Genomic DNA, 21,778 nt, shown 5'->3' with positions numbered 1-21,778 from the left:
TTTTCCTAACATCCAACCTAATTTTTCCTTGATGCATGAGACTGTTCCCCTCCCTGTGAGATGGAGAAGCCCTTTTTCCCTGGGGAGCCTTGTGCTGTTTGCCCTGACCTGTCTCTGGTTTGCAGGAAGCGTTATCGGTGGTGAGCGAAGACCAGTCCCTGTTTGAGTGTGCCTACGGATCACCCCACCTCACCAAGACAGAGATGACAGCCTCCTCCTCCAGTGAATATGGGCAGACCTCCAAGATGAGCCCACGTGTCCCCCAGCAGGACTGGTTGTCACAGCCCCCGGCCAGAGTCACCATCAAGATGGAGTGTAACCCCAACCAGGTGAACGGGTCAAGGTAAGGAGGCTGGGGGTGGCTCAAGAACAGGGATTTTTGTGATGGATGTGGCTCAGTTGTCTCAACCTGCGAATTTAGCACCATTTTAGGTGCCTCATTATCCCACCTGGCCACTGCTGCCATCCCTGGAGGCTCCAGGTTGTCCTGCCTTGACCTGCAATCCATGTTCAGGTGTTACAGAGAGTCTGAAATGGTGCTACTGACACAGACTTCTCCTGAGCTTGTGCAGTGCCTTTCTTCTGACTGCTGATCATTTTTGGATGTGAATTTGCTTTGCACACCAGGTGAAAGAGCACATATTAAAGTTAATAAAATGGGGATTTGCTGTAGCCTGGAGCAGCACCATTGATCCATCAAAGGGTATGGTGTGTGTGATCTAACACTCCATGGAAGCTGTCAGATCCAACAATTTGGGCAGTTGTCTTTGCTCCAAAGATAACCAAACAGGGAAACACTGGCAGTAAAATCTTGTAATGGCAGAGGGAGTGAACTATTGATCTTTCCTTTTGTAGTCACTGTAAACATAATGCCAAAAAGTGGAGTTGGATTTAAGAACTCATGCTGAAAAAAAAAACATCAATATGGAGGCAGGCAGGGGAGTAGAAAGGAACAGAAAAATAAATAACTCAACAGGCAGTAGCCACAGAGTGTCTGTGTATTGACTGTTGTCTCAGGACATTTTTTGGGGGAATGTCACTATAAAGAAGACTTGTGTCAATTAGTCTGCAAAGGTATTACAGTGGATTTTTGGATATTCACTGGTGCCTTTCCCAAGCTTAGGAGCACCCTGTGGGACATCTGAAGAAACACAATGAAGATTTGTATTTTTTTTTAAGGAAGCTATCCAAACAAGTGCTTTCCTGTTTAAAATCCCTGACTGTCAAAACAGTTTTCCTTTGGTGTTGCTGAGGGGCAAAGGTCCAGAAGAGTCAGTTGCTGACAATTGTTGGTGATGTACCAGTGGAGCCGGTGCTTTACATCTCCCTGTCACAAACACCTGTGCTGTGTTTTAATCTCATCTCCCAGGGTCAGTTGTTGAGGAAAACCTCAGCCCTGGGCTCTGTGGTTGCTGTTCACACTTGCTGTGCTGGTGTGATGAGCACCACTGGCAGGGCAAAGTGGTCTGCCAGCTTATCACACCTCCTCCGTTCTGTGGTGAGGGTGCGAATTGGACTGAAGTCAAATCAGGATTTCCAGTGAGCAGTCAAAGATTTGAGATACATAGAAATAAATGGTGAGCTGAAGTTACCAAGATTTAGAGGAAGTTTTCTTGTAAGGCTGCTTATTAAGAAGTTTAGGTGTCTTTAGCCTATTCCAGTGTCTTTTTAATTTTTTTCTTGTGCTAAGCAAATGCACAGGTATAATCATAAATGGTGTATTGATTCAAAATCAGTCTTGCCTGCTTCCTAAAATGCCTCTGAAATATTTGTGCTGGCATTTCTTTAAGAGAACTGATCGCAGCTTCCCTCAGTGTAAATTCCATAAAGTGCACTGGAGTAGATAATCAGAGTTAATTGTTGCTGAGAGGTTTAGGTTGGATTTTAGGGCAAGGTTCTTCCCCAGAGGGTGCTGGCACTGCCCAGGCTGCCCAGGGAATGGGCACAGTCCTGAGACTGCCAGAGCTCCCTTGGTCAGCACTGCCAAGGTTGCCCAGGGTGGGATTTTGGGGGGGTCTGGGCAGGGCAGGGGTGGCACTGGATTATCCCTGTGGGTCCCTTCCAACTCAGGATATTCCATGATTCTGTATTTTCTCCTTCTTTTTGCTGTTTTCTATTAGCATGTGCACGCACTGAGGCGCTCAGGGTGATGCTGTGGCTCCCTGCACAGGAGGTGGCTGAGATTTCAGCTGCCAAAATTCCCCTTTGTGGATAGAGGTGCCTGCATTTCCTTCAGGGCTGTCTGCACTGTCCTCATGAAATGCTTGTGCTTGTGGGGAGGGGTCCTTTGTCAGGAACTGGAGGGACAGGACACAGGGAATGGCTTCAAACTGGATGGGATCCTGGGAATGAGGAATTGTTCCCTGGCAGGGTGGGCAGGGGCTGGGATGGAATTCCATCCCTGGATCCCTGGCAGTGCCCAAGGCCAGGTTGGACGCTGGGGCTGGAGCAGCCTGGGACAGTGGGAGTTGTTTGTTTATTAATCTTGAGGTTTTTTACAGCCTTCCCTGTTGAAAGATCAGTGCAGAGTTCCTAAATGGAGACAGCAAGGAAAATTCATACTATACATTTCCTAAGGCACGACTTGCTGGAAAAGAAAAAAGTAAAAAAAAAAAAAAAAAATTAAAAGCCAGCAAAGGAAGAAAAAAGAAAAAAAAATCACTTAAAAGCTACAAAAAAAAAAATTGGCAAAAGAAAAAAAATTGCATGCTTGTACTATACACAAAATATTTTTTAAAAAAATTATTGTCATTAAGAAACGCTGTTTATTTCATCAGAGAATTTTTATTTTATAGGGTCTAACTCAGGCCTGATAAAATAGATCTTAATACTACATTTTTAATGGAGAACTAACACTGCCAATCAACAAAAATAAATAAGTTGTGGCATTTCTACGTCTCACATACATGTGTGTAATATGTCGTGTTATTACACTCTGGGAATTGAAATGTGGTTTTCCTGCCAGTTTTAGGGAGAACAAAGTGTGAATCAGATTGTGCTACCCTGCCTTTCTGTGAGTTAATTTGCATTTCTTTTCTGCAGAAGCCTTCCCTACTCTCTTCTTTTGCCATCCATAAAACTATTTCCTTAAATGATAATATTAAATTATAATATTTTCTCACTTCTTAAAATGCTTTGTCAGTTCAATATTTCCACAAGCAATTCCTGGAGTGCTTGGAGCTGCATTTCATTTTTTATTACGACTGTACCTGCTCTGTTTAGACCCATTTTAAAATCTGAGTTGTCCCAGAGGAGTCTAAAATACAACCCCACATCTCAGAGCTGTGCAAGTGCTGCCCTGAGGATCTCCAGGGCATCTCTGTCCTCTCATGTGAACACTTGGATCTGAATAATTCTGGATGCAAAGCAGGGAATGAGATCCCACAAAGTGGTAGCCAGGGAGAAGTTAACACTGCCATTTTTTGCTGTCCAGAGCTTCCTGGCCTTATATTCTGTGCTTTGGAGGGGGGTATAAAATTTTGGGAACTGAACTCCTCAGACACCCCCAATTAAGCACCCACACAGAGAAGGAACATGCCCTCTCTGCTAGTACTTTCCCCAGACATATTTTGGCTGTGATTGCCCTACATTAAATTCCAAATTTAACAGTCTCAGAGCTGGCATTCCTGTGAATACCAGAGAAATGCCATTAGAATGAAATTTAAGGGTTATTTTCAGTGTGCTGCACAGGGATTAGCTACCCACTTTTCTTTAACAATAAAGTATTTTTCAAGATAAACCCTGCAGCCCAGCACCACAAAATACAGTCTGGGGCTTACCTTAAATTAAATAAAGCAAGAAAAGTTTAAATTAAAGCTATCATTTACCTGGCTGTTGTTGCATATATAATACAGGTGGTATCAAATTGAGTTTCTTTAAGTACATTAATTCTGTTCCTTCCAGGTACATAAATCTAATGAGACCTTTTGTGCTACACTACAGTCAATCTTTCACCTGAATGTAACAATCCTGTTTCCTGCTATTTATTGCTCCTGGGTCAGGCCAAAAAGATTCACTCTGCAGTATAAATCTGGATGTTGCATATGCCACACTGGCACTTTGCTGTTTATTGTTCTTTATGTATTCCATCAAATGAGGCATGAGCAATTCTATCACAATGAGTGCAATTCATGTCATGCATTCAGGGAGAAATTCACTCTGTGGAAATGCTCTCATGAGGCTCTTGGTACTGCTTAAACAACATTTATAAATCCATGGATTTCCCAGTAGGCTTCGAATACGCTCACCCATGGGGCTGTGCTGTGCCCATGGGTGGCACTACACAAAGGTAACTTGGAATAATGACATTTACTGCAGGCAATCCATCTTCTTCAGGCAGGCTGAAGGGGAACACAGAGTCTTATTCAGGCCACAGATAAATTTCTCTTGCCATGAGCAGCGTGATGATTTCATTGAAGAAGTATTTTGAAAGTTAACTGCAGTGAAAGCACAGCAGAAGCTTTCCAACATCAGCTTGGCTGATAGAGAAGTTTGAAAGAAATGCCAGAAATAATTAGTTGTCCTTAGGATTTAATCATGTGCAAAATGTTGATTTAAGTGCTACCAGTTGTTGCTTGAAAACCATTTGAGAATGAAATTATCACTTAATACATCTTTTGTGCTGGCTCTTTTGGGAAATACCATTTTTCTTTGCATGTAACTGCCTGAATTTTCATCAAAGAGCCTCTGTACTCTCCAGGTTCAGAATGTCTGACACACTGGAGGACTTTGCAGAGTCCAGGGTGAACTTGAGTTTCTTTGCTGGTGGTTTTTTTTCTTTTTCCCTTGATGTAAAGTCTCCTGAGGAGTAGATTCTTTGTGCTGTACAAGCCATCAAATTGGAATATGGGGAGCCCAAGGTGCCTTGTGCCATCAGGATGTGTGACAGCTGCTCAGGCATGGGGAGGGAAAATTCATCCATGTGGAGCTCTGTATTCCAACAGATCCATCCTGCTCCTAGGATCCAGGCTGGCAGCCTTTAAGCTGTAGGAGGCACATCTACATCATGGTGTGATACTGGTGGATTTAATTACAGCATTTAAGCAGCTCCATAGAATCACTGAGTTGTGGAATTGTTGGGGTTGGAAGGCACCTCAGGAGACCATTCTTGTTGCCAAGGCAGGGTCACCTGGATCAGGAGATTCAGGAACACATCCAGGTGGGGTTGGATTGTCCCTGTGCAGCAGTTCCAGAGCTCTGCCACCCACAAAGTAAAGAAATTCTTCCCCTGTTGAGGTGGAATTTCTTGTGGTTCCATTTATGGCCATCACACTTCATCCTCCCACTGAGAATTCTGTCCCCATCCTCTGGCTCCCACCTGATGAATGTTCTCCCCAGAGAGGGAGACTCCTTGTTCTCCTCTCCTGTGCAGCAGTTCCAGAGCTCTGACATCCATAAAGTAAAGAAATTCTTCCCCCCGTTGAGGTGGAACTTCTTGTGGTTCCATTTATGGCCACTGCTCCTCATCCTGACACTGAAAATTCTGTCCCCGTCCTCTTGACCCCCACCTGGTGAGCATCCAGCACTTGTAGGGACAGGGCTGATGTGCACCCATCCCCGTGCCATCTCTGGTTTGCCAAGGCTTTTCCAGCCCTGGAGTACAGCCCCATGATGGGGGCATGGTGCCGCGTGCCCTCCATATCTGGTGGCACATCCAGCCTGGCATTCCTGGGGACCCTCAGCTCAGACTAACCAGTAAGCCTGGCCCAAAGCCCCCTGTAGGCCATGGGATTGTCTCCAGTGATGCCATGATGATTTTTTGTTAACTTTTTATCTACTTTTTATATATTCTCAGTACCCTTAACATACATATTTGTAATTCTTTAAACCTAATATCTTGATCCTAATATTCTACTAAGCGAAAAAAACCAAACATCCTAATAACTTCACAATTAAAAACCAAAAAACCTTACACTGTCTTAAAAAACCAAAACTCCCTCTAAAACATATCATGTAAAGTAAAATTAGGCCTATCTAAAAAAAAAATTAAAATAGAAAAATGTCATTCAATGCTATTCATTTAAGCCTCTCATTAAAACATCTTTGTTAAATATGCTAATTTACAAAATCTATACAATTCTGTATGCAATCTATGATTTATATACATTTCAGCATATTCCACCTTACCAAAATATTACACCATAAAAATCCTTGTTAAATACCAAAATAAAAAACTCTTTGTCTAACTCTTAACACTAAAACCAAAGAAAAGGCATCACCAGCAGAGTCAGCCCCTATTGCAGCCTAGGGCAGAGCTGGGACATGTCTCCTAAGAGGATGATTCTCCTTATTGGAGCTGCCTGTGTAAAATGTTATTAATTTTTGGTAAAAAGACGTTGCTTTTCTCAGACTGATAATCCTTTTTCCCACTGAATGGGTGGTTGGTGGGGTGGCTGCCTACCAAGCTGGAAAAATGGCAAAGTCAGGATGTGTGACTGCTTCAAGAAGCTCCTCTTTGCTCTGAAAATCCACCAGCTTAACATGAGCCCTTGCGTGTGTGGGCATGGTTTGGCTCTGTTCTTGAGGCAAACATGTTGCCAAGGGGAAAAACAAGCTCAGCTCACTAATACTACAACTATTTTGTTTTTTTGGAAGCTTTTTGGGTTGGCAGGTGCTAAATAAGAAGCTTTCCAGTCTGGGATAATGAACTCATTCATAATTATAATTGCTACGTTTGGGATTGACCGCTGAATTCCCAGCAACCAAAGGCTTTGAGATGGGCAGTGAAATATAAAAATAATCTTCAAATAATGACATAGGACCCCACAAGAGTTATGATCACTGTCATTATTTAAGACTATTGCCATCCTTGCTTTTTTATTTCCTGTTTACTGTGTCCAGGGCACTTAGAGCTGGTGGTGAGTTTTTTCCTCTGCCCTGTCATTAGTGGGTGTTTCATTTTGATCAGGGCAGCATCAGTGGGGTTGTTGAGTATTTAAACTTTAGGAATAGCTGCTCAAGACAAAACAGAAGGTAAGGAAAAGTCCTTAAAAAAAAAATTGGCACCCTCGCAGCCCCTTAGTGCTAATCATGAACATCAGCAGACATTCCACAGACATGAGGGATTATGGTTTCCATACAAGATGTCACTTCTGTTTATGCCTGGCATGCTCTATTTTCCTAACTTTCTATATGATCCCTGCCCACAAAAGAAGGCACGTGTGGTTTGGGAAGGGCCCCATCTCCTGGTATTTCATTTTTCACGAAACCACAAATACAACAGCCTTAAAAGCTCTTGAAATGAAATACAATTTGAGAAATGTAATCCATTACCATCATAATAGAATTTCTATAAAAATAATAAAAGAAAAACAAGAGAAAATAGGTCCTGAAAGTTATAGGCCAACTGGGAAGTCGTTGTGGCTTTGGCCTAGCTATCACCATGTCAAACCTCAGCCTTGTCCCAGGCAGCAATCTAATTGTAAATTATGTATATACAGAACATCATTTCTTAGCTTTGGCTTTTCGTGACCCCCTTCCCTGCTTTCCCTTTCTTCACTCCAACCTGACACGTAAGAAATATTGAAGTGTTTGCACTAATGGAGAAATGACAACGTGCAGTCAAACTTAAACCAGCTGTTTCCCCACACTGGGAGCACAAAGAGCAAAGCTGGGAATATTTATAGCTTGACTGGCCTCTAGTGAGCCAGACTCTGACTGCCTGCATTTGCCACCATGGCCTTGAGGCTGGAAGCAGCTGTGGGTTGCAGGATGGCTGGGGAAAGCTAAGGGGAAGAAAATGAAAATGCAAATGAAAAGATTGAATTGGCCAAAGTGATTGTTTGATTGGAGATGAGTGGTTGCTGGGTGTACAGCTCAGTGAAAAGCGCCTTGTGTTGTGTTTGCAGAAAGCCAGCCGCTCTGTCACAGGGGAAAGGAGCCAGAGGTGGCTCCAGGTGACATCTCTGGGTGACCCTGGGGTAACTTCATGTAATCTTGAGCACCCACTGAGCCTAGGGCACCCCATACAGGGGGGTTTGCCCCAGGTTTGGGTGCTCTGTTTGAGGGGGATGCCCCATTCCAGCCTCTCCATGGCCATGGCCTGCTGGGGCTGCTGGAAATGCAAAGCCCATCATGGAGCAGGGCAGTGCCATGAATGAGTGGCCATGGGGGGACTGCACTTTCCTTTTTTTTTGTCATCTTAGGACTGCTTTTGTCACCTTATAGCAAAGATTAGAAGACTGTCAACATGCTTTCAGCACCAGTTTAAGCAGCTTTAGCCAGTGGTGTGTTTCTGAGGGACTTCCCTGCCTTCCACAGACCTGGCAGCTTGTTCCCACCCTGGCCATCCCTTTTCCAGTTACTCACCCATTTATTTATTTCTCTGTGTACAGCTCCCCAGCCTAGAGCATTGAGCAGTTGGGCAAGAGCCTGTTGGAGCAGATATTTTGACCAGTGTGAGTTTTCTGGCATTTTCATGGCTCTGTTGTGCTGGAGTTCTCTGTGGGAAATTTTGCTCTTACAAGAAATCTTGGAAGGGAATCCAGAGGAGGCTTCAGGATGAGCAGAGGGATGGAGCAGCTCTGCTGGGAGGAAAGGCTGGCACAGCTGGCATTGTTCACCTGCACAGGAGAAGCTTTGGGCTGAGCTCAGGGTGGCCTTGCAGGGCCTGAAGGAGATGACAAGAAAGATGGAAATTCACAAGGGCCTGGAGTGACAGGACAAGGGGGAATGGGGTCAAACTTACAGAGAACAGGTTTTGATGGGATCTTGGCAATGAGGAATTGTTCCCTGGCAGGGTGGGCAGGGCTGGGATGGAATTCCCAGAGCAGCTGTGGCTGTCCCTGGATCCCTGGCAGTGCCCAAGGCCAGGTTGGACACTGGGACAGTGGGAGGTGTCCCTGCCATGGCAGGGGTGGCACTGGGTGATCTTCAAGTTCCCTTTCAACCCAACCCATCCTGGGATTCCGTGATTCTCTGAGTGCTGAGGCCTCCAAAACCCTCTGGAAGTGCTTTTCAGAGTCTCAGCACAGGCTCTTTCTCACCTGGCAGCATCTAGCTGTCCCCACTGTTCTTCAAAGTAATAAATTTTGGGGATGTTTCAGGGTTTTTTTCTTCATAGGCCACTTTTTCAGTGACAGACTCCTTGGGGAGGAAGCACTGACCAAATTCACCACAATCTGAGTGGCTGCAGTGAATGAGGATGAGGCTGAGCAAGCTTTGCACTGCCCTCAGCATGAGCTGACCTTGTAGCAGCTCTGTAATCCAAGCTGTGCTTGCTAAATAAACTTGTAAAGACATGTAGATATTTGGACAATGCATTTTTTTCTCATTTATTTCACTCTGAAACTCAGAAATATTGAACAGAGGAGTTTTTATTAAGGGAATGATACACCCTACACATGTAGAGTTTTGCTGATTCCTAATCTGAATTTTCCCTGACACCTTGCATTTCAGCACAGCACAGGTGTTTTATGTCACCTGGGGAAAATAGTAGCATAGTGAAAAGGAAACAATGTGCTTATTTATGAACTTACATCTGTTTTCATCAGAGTCAATGACTGGCAAAACTCCAGTCAGCTTTGGTAGGAATGGGTGATAAATTTAACTATCAAATCAGCTTGATTTTAAGTAACCCTGCTTTAAGGTGAGGCTTTCAAGTCTTAAGGAGAAAATACTTTCTCAGCAGATATTTATCATCTCAAGACTGGACAAAGTGTTCTTGGGTTCCATGACTGTGTGTAGCCTTACCTCTTTTTAATTTATATTTTTTTTTCTTTTTTTTGTAAATTCCAGGTGTAACACAGTATATTTACAAAGGGCAAAAATAACAGGCAACCGTGAAGAAAAACATCTCTGGTTTCATTTCAGACCTGGAGCTGGGGATGAATCACTACAGAGCTGCACCCTTCATTCTGAGTACACTTTCCAAAAGCAGCCTTTCCACCCTGCTGCCCTGGTGGCACAGAAATAAAGCAGACTCACAGAAAGTCCTAAAAAAACCCCCTTTGTAGACAGTCACTCTCTTGTTGTTCTGGGCACTAGAAACACCATTTTCTAGCATCTGCTTGCATTTTCAGTTTTGCTTTCTGTGCTGTAGAAGTTTGTTCCAGGCAGTTGAGTTAAGCCCTGGCTCAGTGGTTTAGGGCACACACTCAATTTGAAGTATCAGAGTAGTCCTGTTAAATCCCATGGAGTTGATTCCATGCCTGAAATTAAGCGTGGCCTTAGGAGATTTGATGGATGGGGGATTTGCTTGTCCACCCAGTGAGCTAAAGGGACAAAACCCTTGACCATATGCTTCTGGATTTTAATGAAAAGTTATGACTTACTTATGATCTTCTTCCCCACCCCTGTGTGTTTACATTCAGATCAAGAAAACCATCTCAGAAGCCCTGTCAGATTGCCAAAACCTCTGTGCTACTGGATCTTCCACATCATTTACTGCTCAGTGTTTACAAGAGTGTTTTTAATGCACCATTGCTTGTAGAAGTGCTGTGGGCTGCTACTGGTGGGATATTTCACTTTGGAGTTCCTTTAGCCCAAGTTTCTTCCCCCAGAAAAAAAAAGAAATTAAATAGCTCTACCAGTTAAACTAAAGGATGTTGCTAGCTAAAAGTTCAGTGAATAAACCAAATAGTTTTTGTAACAGAATTGCTTTTGGGAGTTGGGGTCCACATCTGCACAGGTATAAGGGCAGGTGGTGGAGGATGTTTCTAAATGTCCATAATTTAAAGTGCAGGCTCACTCACGCATTTATGCCATTGGTATTTGTGGAAGGGAAGCAGAAAAAGGCAACATTTCACTCACAAGGAATCATCACAAAAGCTCTCCCTCAGATTTTGTGTCTGAAACAAAAAGCAGCTTTGTTTTGCTCTGTTTGGACAGAAATGGGCTGCATCCCAGGGTTATATTTAGTGGTGTGTGGTAGGAGAGCAAAACTAAACCTGAGAAAATATTGCCCAAGTGCTCTGGTTGTGAGAGGAAGGGCTGAATTCACCACCATGCAGTGGCAGGTGCTGGCTGTGTTTTCCCTGTGGTTGTTTTTGAGTTCTGGGGCTGACAGAGCAGTTGCAGGGCTTTTACACAGGGCACATTTCATAGGGGGGGTGTCTTTAGAGGAATCCTGGAAAAAGTGTGTGAAGCCAACATTTTCCAGGCAGCATTGGAGGCCCTCTTCCTTCTCCTAAATATGATGTTGCCAACCATTGAATGATCTCAAAAAAAAAAAAATTATTTTTTTAACTGAAAATCAGCAGCAGTTGATTTTTTACCTTAATATCTACCTTAACACAGAAGGGTAAAATTAGTAGAAAAATTGCGTAGAAAAAATAATGTTATGTTTTTATTTTCTTCTAGTATTTAAGATGTACACTAATTTTTCAGCTTTCCAAGTGCTGGTTCTCTTTTTAAAACACTCATGTGAGAATTATAGCTGGATTAGTTCCTGAAGCATGATAGTGCTGAGCAGTCAACACAACTGAGTCACAGGGCTTTGAAGGGGCTCCAAGAGAGCTGGAGAGGGACTTTGGAAAAGAGTGACAGGACCAGGGGGGAAAGCCTTAAACTGAAGGAGGGCAGAGTTAGATGGATATTGGGAATTGGGAATTGTTCCCTGGCAGGGTGGGCAGGGGCTGGGATGGAATTCCACCCCTGGATCCCTGGCAGTGCCCAAGGCCAGGTTGGACACTGGGGCTGGAGCAGCCTGGGACAGTGGAAGGTGTCCCTGCCACGGCAGGGGGTGGGATGAGTGATTTTTAAATTCCCTTCCCACTCAACCCATTCTGAAATTCCATGATTCCATGAATCTGTGACTTGCCTCTTGTTCAGTGAGGCCACAGCACAATTTCAGGAGTTAAATGGCAGGACTAAAGGAAAGCTTGTTAGTAATGAGGTATTGCTGAAGAAACCAATCCCCAGCTAACACCCTTCTTCCCTTGCCAAACAAACTCTTTACATTTAAAGGTATTCCCCATGGCTGAGTTCTTTATTTTGATTTTTGTAACAATTTTTCTCCCTCTGATGAAACACGTTGTAGACATTAAATTAAGGGACAAATATGTCTGTGTCTGCCAGAAAGAAAACTGTGATGCAATTAAAATGCCATTAGGGAAGCCCCTGTGGGATGTTAAACCTAAAGACTCTATTCAGAAAGCAAAGCCAAAATTAAAGAGGTGTCTGGTTGCAGATCCTCTGCAGATTTCCCTGTCTTGACTACAGTACCATGGAGACTGAGCTAGTCAGGAGCTGAAAGGTTTTTCCAGTCATGCGTGTGGTATTTTAAATCATGGCTTTGGCAAATATTCCCTTTTTTTGTGAGCCTTACATAGAAATGTGAATACATTGCATGACATGAAGTGCAACTGACTCTGGAACAACGGTGGCAGTGGAGGTGGGCAGCTCTCCAAGCCTTGGACTGCTTGGACAATGGCAACTAAGAATAGTTTTTCCCCCAGAAAATATGCAATAAGTGCATTTCTGTGTTTCTCAGTTGTCTGTGAGATGTTTGGAAAGGGAAATGCAGCTCCTTGCTGAACAAGCTCATGACCAAGCTCATTCCTCCACTCCATGTCTGGAATTAAATTATAAGTATTTATAATTTCTGGCGAGATAGGAGAGCCTGATCCTTTGGTAACAGAAATAAATCTATGGTCTATTGAACTTGGTTGGTGTTTTTAGACAGCTAAAGGAACCTACTGAGTCACTGGGTGGGGGGTACTGGGTTTTCCGGTTTTCCAGTTTTCCATTTCATTCCAGGTGATTTTCTTCAGGTGATATTAATATGGACTGGAATAATAATGGAAGCACACCTTTCTTGTCTGCCTAGGAATTCTCCAGATGACTGCAGCGTGGCAAAAGGAGGGAAGATGGTCAGCAGCTCAGACAGTGTTGGGATGAACTATGGAAGCTACATGGAGGAGAAGCACGTTCCACCCCCAAACATGACGACCAACGAACGGAGAGTCATTGTGCCAGCAGGTCAGACCCTCTGCACCAAATGCAAGCCAAAAAAACTGCATTTCCCTCAAGCCCACTAAGATTGTTGGAGAGGGTTTGGGGAAAAGTAGTGATCAGGAGGAAAAGAGCAGTAGTTTGTAGGGGTTATTGAGAGAATGAGCTGAGGAGGATCATGAGGACATCTCCTCAATCTGTTCTTCCCATTTCAGCAGCAGAATGGGCTGATAAGAGGCACTCAGATCTTATCTGACTCCTGTAGCTCCTTCTTGGAGGATTCCACCCTAAAGTGAGCAAAAGGAAGAAGCACCTCCATTTCTTATCCCTTGGACAAGCTTGTGTATGGGATAGAGAGAGAAAGGATCCCTGTAGCACAGGTTGTCTTTGAAAATACCACAGAATAGCTTCTGTGGGATCAAACAGGGCATGAAGAGCCTTTATGTGAGTTATCCCCTGAGTCTGGGCAGCATAAAACATTTTAATAAGCAAACTGACAACTCCACTGCAATGTAAGAGCGCAATTGAGAAATTCTTGGTCAGCCTTGGCAGGCTTGGCTGTGGGGTTCAACAGTTGGTGGGACAAGAAGGCTGCTGCCTTGTTCTTGTTGCCTTGTCCTCCAAACAAACCTGGAATATTCTGCAGAATAATTAGCCTGCCCGTTTCCAAGTCACAGCATCATGGCATCTGTGGGTGTTCCTAAACCACAGGATGTAAACTCAACACCTGCAGCCAGGAGGGAATGTTTGCTGCTGGTTCCTCTCCAGCAGAGAGGTACTGGTGTGAAATATTTCTGCCTCTGCCATGTTGCTTAATATTATTACAGTTTTTCAGTTGCTTAGACATGCAAGAGTACTGACTGTGGCCAGTTTTGCAAGCTGTGATTATTTCAGTTATTTGTCAAGAAAGGTGTGGACAAATCTGTTGCAGTGTCCTCCTCTGCAATGGTATTGTCAATTCTGTTCTGGAGACAGGAGAGTGATGCTCTGAATAATAAATGTCCTGCCAACACTGAAATACAGAGCTTTTGAATGTTCTCCTAAAACATTTCTCTCCCTGGTGTTTGGCACTTTTTGAAAAAAAACCTTTAGTAATTACTAGCATGGTTAGCCCAGCAAGGGATTTTTTTATTTAGTATATTCCTGGAGGTGTGTTTGAGGTGGGTTTGAATGACTATCAAGGAGCAAGATGGTCACAGTCTTGCCAGTTTGAAATCATTTGAAGAAATTAATGGGCAAAAATCAGTTTTTTTTTTTATTATTGCATAGGCAGTGTGCAGTTCATGTGGTAAAGTTAGAAGTAAAATTCACATTTCCAGTTATGGTAACTTTCTGTTTATCATAATTAAGAAGAAAATTACTTTTTTAAAAAAAATTACAGACATAATGAAAATATTTTGGTAAATTTCCTGGTGTTTGGTTGTTTACTTCAGAGCAAACTGAAGTTCTCAGAGTTCTTTGCTGTAGGTGTGGGCAATCTCATCCAGACCTAAGATTAACCACCAGACTTGCATCCCTCTAGACTCCTGCTTATTTCATACCAGATGGAGGCATTATTTTAACTGTTTTTTGGTGGAATTCAGGAGGTCTCCACCTCTTTCAGACCAGCCTGAACAGCAGTGAAAATAGAGGGAATGGCACTGAAGTTAAGCCATAGAAAAGCTATTTAGGCTGCCATTCATGTCCCAGATGTTCATGGAATGAACCTTGGGAGCCAATTGACCTCCATGTGCTCCATTGTCAGCATCGAGGTTATCACAAAATCACTGAGTCATTAAAATTATACGGAAGAAGGTCCTGAAGAATTTTTCCCCTTGGCTTTAAACTTTTCTCTGTAAAAAGTATGAATTCTTTGTGGTATGAGCTGAGGGACCTTTGTGTTGGTTCCTTACTCAAGAACAAGGAAAGATAGAATGGGAGAGAAATAGAAAATGAGGTGTTTACAGGGAAAAATTTTTAAAAAACTTAAATTAAAATCAAGGATTAATTTAAAAACATTTTGCTAGAAATCTCAGCGGTTTGGGGCTCTTTTTCCCCAGATGGTTTTGCCAATGCTTGAGGTATTGAGTGCAGAACCATGCAGGTGTAGCAGTGTATAACACAGCAGTTTGGGAAAAAAATGCAGAATATTTTATTATTCTAATATTATTAACTAGAGACCCACTCTAGTGTGTAAAATAACTGCCCATGAGTCCTTATTTAGCCTGTACTCAAGAAAGATTTTTCTAGACACGAGTGGAAATTTCACTTGAATAAATATAAGGACTGAGCTGAGAGTTTTGAAACTTGTTCAGCTCCAGCTTGCAGTGCTGTTAGTGGGCCAGAAGCTCTGTTAAAAAGAGCTAAAAGCAATGGCTAAAAAGGCCTAAAAACAATGAGGCAGAAGAGCTGAGTGGGAGAAGGAACTCACAAAATTCCCAGAATCACTGGGTTGGAAGAGACCTCCAAGACCATCCAGTCCAACCCATCCCCAACAGCCCAACCAAACCCTGGCCCCCAGTGCCACATCCAGGCTTTGTTAAACACACCCAGGGATGGGGACTCCACCACCTCCCCGGGCAGCCATTCCAGAACTTTCTCACCCTTGTTGCAAAAACCTTTTCCCTGCTATCCAACCTGTATTTCCCTTGGTGCAGCTCGAGGCTGTGTGCTCTGGGTGTGTCAGTGCTGCTGCAGGCAGAGCCCAGCCCCAGGTGAGCACAGGCACCTTTCAGGAGCTGTGCAGAGCGATGGGGGCAGCCCTGAGTCTCCTTTTCTCCAGGCCGAGCACCCCCAGCTCCCTCAGGGCTTCCTCACAGGGTTTGTGTTCCCTCTCCAGCCTCGTTGGCTCCTCTGGATGTGCTCAGTGTCCCAAGGTCCTTCCTAAATTTGAGGCCATTTCCTCTCCTCCTTTCCCTTGGGACGCAACAGCAGAACCCAACCTCCCGAGTGCCCCTCGTGTCAGGGAGTTGTGCAGAGCAATTCACAGAATTCACAGAATTCACAGAATGACCAGGTTGGAAGAGACCTTCAAGACCATCGAGTCCAGCCCAGCCCCAACAGCCCAACTGAACCCTGGCACCCAGTGCTACATCCAGGCTTTTTTTACAACCAGGGATGGGGACTCCAGCACCTCCCTGGGCAGCCATTCCAGAACTTTATCATCCTTTCTGTAAATAACTTTTTCCTAATATCCAACCTATGTTTCCCTTGACATAGCTTTGTTCCCTTGACAGGCTTTGTTGTTAGCACTCAGAGCTCTCAGCCCTCCACAGTTGCTCTCCCTTGCACTCAGCACACCAAGTTAACTCCTCCAGCAGTCAGTAAAGTGGGGGTTATTTTGCATGGGTCCAGTGCCCCAGCATTGCCCTTCCCAGCCTGATGTTTTGCTGTGTGTCCCTGCAGACCCCACGCTGTGGAGCACTGACCATGTGCGCCAGTGGCTGGAGTGGGCGGTCAAGGAGTACGGGCTGCCGGACGTGGACATCCTGCTCTTCCAGAACATCGACGGCAAGGAGCTCTGCAAAATGACCAAGGATGACTTCCAGAGGCTCACCCCCAGCTACAATGCAGACATCCTCCTGTCACACCTACACTACCTCAGAGAGAGTAAGCCAGCCCTGCGTCCTGCCTGCAGTCAGTCCCAGATTTACCGCTGCGGATAATTGGGTTTTCCAAATGTCTGTTGCAAATGTTGCTGTTCCTAAGGGCATTACAGGGAGGCCAGCCCAAGTCCTGTTGAGTTTGGTGGAAAGATTCCCATTAATTTCACTCATTTTTATCACAGACAAGAATTAGTGACTCTTTATAGGTATCCATCTCAGGGAAAAATTGAGTTGAAGCATATTGAGCAGGAAGAAAAAAATTGAGATGAAGCATGTTGAGCAGGAAGAAAAAAATCACATGGGGTTCAGTGCTGATGTTTTTTCTGGTCACATACTCATTTCTTTTCATTTTAACACAACAAGAGTGCAAACATTGATTCATAAAGTGAATTCCAGGCATGATTCTAAGGAATGGCAGGAGTTTGCTGTACTCTGGGTAGGACTGGGGAGATTCAACTGAATTGAATAAAAAAAAAATTTGTAAATTCATGGAAAAAAGGAAGAGTCCCTGAAGTCCAAATGAAAATTAAATGTAGTGTATGGCTAGAATTTCAATGGGAAAAAAGAGATTACCTGGATTGAGGGCTTTCACCTAAGCTTGAGGAAATTTACCTCAGTTTAAAGAAGTTAAAATGGTTTTTAGAGAAAAAACCACCAAGCATTGCAACACCAGTGCGGTGCGGTCTCCTCCACACGCACACTGTCAATAACCAGCCAGAAATTTTGTGCATTCATAACAATAAATTATGATATTGGATAAATGAATGCCCTAATTTACCCTGTAGCCCACACACCTCCCTCCAAACTGCAGGCTGTTGATAGATTCACATTCAGGCAATCCTGTCAGGGGAAAAATATTGTTTAAAAAGATAATTCACGATTTTTTTTACATTTTGGTGTTGCTTTTTGTTTTGTTTTGTAGCTCCTCTTCCACATTTGACTTCAGATGATGTTGATAAAGCCTTACAAAACTCTCCACGGTTAATGCATGCTAGAAACACAGGTAATGCTGGCACTGCTCCCACTGCTGTAGGTCATCATCTTCTAAAAGCACAGGATTCCTTTCCATGGGCTGCTTGCTAAAAAAAATGAGGTGGTAAATGAGGAGGGAGGCAAGAGAGTCCCCTCCCTGCTGTCTGTGTGTTTTCTGCACAGACACACAGAGAAAAGGTGAGGTAACGCAGGGCCAGGTGGTGCAAAAATGGTGCAAAATTTTCTGGTGTCCTGCAAGAGGATGGGGTCCCTGACACAGCATAAACCTGCAGGTCTGGGGCCTTGCATCTGAGGATTTTTATGGTCCTTCTGTCCATTCTGCTGTAAGATTTACTCCATGGATCCCTAGAAGCTTGTTGGAGCTCAGAAGTGCTTTGGGCTCTGGGGGAATGGGGATGTTTCTCCTCCCATGAGCTAGGTGGGAATCAATAAAATTGCTCTTTAGGCAGTTAGCTCATCTCATTTTCTAGCTGCTGTGGGACTTGAGCTGGGAATTCCACTAAGGCTGATTTGAATTTAAAAATTATTTTTGTTGATATTCACCCTTCTGTTAATTTGGCCCAGAAAAGTGTTGAGTGTAGGCAGGAGAATGACACATGCCTCATCTGTCTTTCAGGATGCAACTTAAAGTATTTATGAAAATAATTCAGAGTCCATTTTAACTTGCTGTAACAGTTGTGCAGCAGAGGATGGCATGGAATGGTACAAATAATAATGTGGTTTATATCCCTACAAAAGATGTTTGGAATATTGCATGATCATGCCTGAGGGTGTTAGTTACCTACAGTGACCAGAAATAACAATTCTCTATGAGAAAGGAAAAAGATAATACAAAGGATAATGCAAAAGAAAAAGAAAACAAAACTTGGATAGCAATGTTTTTTCATATTTTATTTTGTTTTTCACTCTGAGTGAGTTTCATAGCAAAATTCAGTGGATTAGATCTTTCCCTGATGTCAGAGGTTTGCCACTGGTCGTAGTGGCAAATAAACCCCACCAAAAGCAAAAAAAAAAAAAAATCAATTTATTTTGATGTGGTTTGGATAAGATTTGAATCCTTTCTAAAAACATTTGCACTTAATGGTCTTTTCCATCTCTGGCTTTGGAGATTCTCATTTGCCAAGCTGCTTCCACCTGTGGATATCCAAGTGTTGTTCAGCAGTTCTGTGTGTTATCTTTTTCTCTACGTGTGCACTGACAATGATATTCTGAAATTCATTTCACCAAAATGAGATTATCTGTCATTGGGGAGTGTGAATGATGGTGTGCTGATCATCAGCATATGGGAAATCAGTTGTTCAATTTTCAGTGGGCCGCAAAAGTGTTAGAAAAAAAGTTATTGAAATCAGCAATAATTGACTTTTTTGATCTTCCTGGAGAGAGTCATGAGAAGTCCATTGGTGTAGCCAGAGCAATTTCAATGCCTGAGAAAAGGGAGATTCCATTTCCTACATCAAGCTCAATATTTCTCATTTTTTCACTCTGTGGAAGATTAATGAGATATCTGAGGGTCTGACCCAAAAGTCTCTGTTGAAAATATGGACTTTTCTGGGAATGCACTAATGAAGGCAAAATGGTTTTATTTCAGGGGGTGCAAAGCCACCTTCCCAGGTGGAGGTGGTTGTGGTAGAAGGGATTTCCTGAGCTTGACTGTCTCCTTCTTAAAACAGATTTTGCACAGACTTTTATCCAGTAACTTGAATGGATTTACATAGACGTAGAAGATTATTAGAATTAACTTTTATATCTAACAGTCCAAAGGCAGAAATTAGTTATTCAGATTCCTCACTCGTTCATTCTACAGGAGGGGAAAATACTGGTGGATTTAGGGACTGTGGAAATGAATCTTTAGGTGTTATGTTCTCTTCTTTCTCTTCAGGAGGTGCCACTTTTATTTTCCCAAACACATCAGTTTATCCAGAAGCAACACAAAGAATTGCAACCAGGCCAGGTATGAACAATGACCACTTTTTGTGTGCTGTGATCTTACTCATTTCATCTCTTGAAATATCTCATTCTTTTTCCCTTTTCATAAATAGAAGACTCTATTTTTAACATACACATATTATGTACTTATATATATATGTGTCTCTGTAATTGTGTAGAGTGAAATAATTAGAGGCAAATAATTAAGTAGAGTTTAATAAGTCCATTTCTTCCACAAATCTCTGTCTTTGAAGCAAGTGTATCAACTTCTTAAAGCACCAGGGAATCAGAAACCTGAGCTCTGTTCAGTGGTTCTGTTACACTGTCCCAGCATAGTCATCTGTCAATCCCCTTCAGCTCTCTTTTTGTAAAATGAGGTTAAAATTCCTTTTTATTTCAAGTCTATTGTGGAAAAATACTCTAAAAGTGCAGGATATAGGCTTCTCCTGCTGTCTAAATTTTATTTATGTTTGAGGCAAGCAGAACCCACAACAATCTGATTATGAGTTTAAGAGTCTTAAGTTAAATCAAAACATAAGGAAGGTCTTAAGGCTCAACATTTTGAAACCTGTGAAAGTTTTGTGGATGTGCTCATTTGTGAAAGGTTGATGGGAGTAATTAAAGAAGTTGAGGACATGGTTGTGAAGCCAAAGATTTTCTTTCTATCACCCTTCACCACAAAAAATGCTGGAAAAATGCCTTAACTGGACATTTGCTTTTCCAATAATGAGTGCAGAGTACTAAGGGAGATGAAGAGGAGCTGCAGCAAATGCTGAATTTAAAGAAAATCCATTACTGAGCCAGAGGCAAAAATCCAAGTGCTCAGAAGGGACATGCACTGGAATTGGCTGAGCTCTGGTCAAAAGAGATGTTGGCACATTAAAAAAGGGAGTTTGAAGAGGAATTATTTTATTTGTGCTCTAGGGTAGAGTGCAGGAGGGTTCATACAGATACTATTTAATATAGCCTTGTGTACATGTATATATGCATGTCTGTAGATTTGGTAATTGATAATCTGAAAAGAGAAAAAAGGAAACAACTTCCAGGGCATTACATCAACAAATTCAACTTGTTTGGGTCCTTGGAAATCAAAGTCTGCTAGAATTGTTTGTTTATATTAATGGCTGAAAAGGGAACTGCTGATCCAATGCATACATTTGGCTTTCATAAGGCATTCACCAAAACACCCCACAACTATTTACAATAGAAATTAAATCAGTGTATCATAAGAAACAAATTAAGAACTGGCTAATTATCCTGTCATCAGTAATGGACATCTTAAATTATTTTGGGATTGTTCAGCCTGGGGAAGAGAAGCTTTGGGGTGATGGAATTGTGGCCTGAAGGAGCCCCAGGAGAGCTGGGGAGAGACAATTTCCAAGGGATTCAGGGACAGCACACAGGGAATGGCTTCAAACTGACAGAAAGTAGGATTAGATGGGATATTAGGAATGAGGAATTGTTCCCTGGCAGGATGGGCAGGGCTGGGATGGAATTCCGTCCCTGGATCCCTGGCAGTGCCCGAGGCCAGGTTGGACACTGGGGCTGGAGCAGCCTGGGACAGTGGGAGGTGTCCCTGCCATGGCAGGGGTGGGACAAAATGATCTTTAATGTCCCTTCCAACCTAAATCATTCCATGATTCTATGATTTTGTTGTTAAACCCAGAGATTCCTACACAGGATTCCTGTCCAGGTACCCAGGAAGTTCATTAGGGAGAAGCAACTTAGCAATCAATTAGCAACTGAAAACACAAGTTGATAAATGCAGCCCAAGGCAGAATTTATTTGCATATCTTACTGATTCCAAATTAGCCCCCTTCACTCATGAAGGAACAACTTAACAGAGTCATCTTTATTTATGGCACAGCGACAGCCAGAGTGAAAGTTGTGAACAAATGAAGAACCACCGTGGAAAATCCCATGGGAAATGTGGCTGTGCCATTAAACACCCTGGCAGTGTGGCCTTGCATGGAAAGCTGTGTCAATCATCCCTTATCAAAATGGCTTTTGGCAGAGTTTGGAGGTGCTTAGAAACGCCTGGGAAAGCCACGGGAGTATGGAAAAAAAATCTTTGGAGCATGTTGAGAGATACAGAGGTTTGAAATTGTTCAAATCACAGTCTGGGGTTGAGGAAACTTGATGTAATTATCAAAATAAAGAGAGTGACAGAGCACCTGCTTAGTGTCAGTATAAGAAGAAGTATAAGAAGAAGATATTCCAAATAAATTAAACATTTTAATGGAGCATTAAAGCAGACTGGGGCACCCAGGAGCTCTCAGGGACACTGGGGAATGTCAGCAAAAATGGGGATGAGAAAACAAAGCACAGCAATGGAAGCAATCACCAAACATAAATCCAGAGGCCCCAAACTATCAGTAATTCCC

General features: G+C 43.0%; 1 protein-coding gene across 4 annotated transcripts in view; it reads left to right on the top strand.

Annotated features, from left to right (window-relative positions):
- ERG (ETS transcription factor ERG) overlaps positions 1-21,778 on the top strand; it is a 150,092-nt gene that overhangs the window by 115,855 nt on the left and 12,459 nt on the right. For 3 of the 4 annotated variants that reach the window (XM_014272181.3, XM_005494270.3, XM_074533931.1), the window contains 5 exons: positions 126-343; positions 12,767-12,918; positions 16,276-16,479; positions 17,398-17,478; positions 19,348-19,419. In XM_014272181.3, coding sequence (XP_014127656.1) covers positions 126-343; positions 12,767-12,918; positions 16,276-16,479; positions 17,398-17,478; positions 19,348-19,419 — 727 coding nt within the window. The remainder of the gene's footprint in view (positions 1-125; positions 344-12,766; positions 12,919-16,275; positions 16,480-17,397; positions 17,479-19,347; positions 19,420-21,778) is intronic. The other variant, XM_014272184.3, reaches the window with a different exon arrangement.

Source organism: Zonotrichia albicollis, chromosome 2 (assembly GCF_047830755.1).
Source record: "Zonotrichia albicollis isolate bZonAlb1 chromosome 2, bZonAlb1.hap1, whole genome shotgun sequence".
Lineage (NCBI taxonomy): Eukaryota > Metazoa > Chordata > Aves > Passeriformes > Passerellidae > Zonotrichia > Zonotrichia albicollis.
Note: the sequence above shows the minus strand (reverse complement) of the source record. Positions and strands in the feature narration are given on the sequence as shown.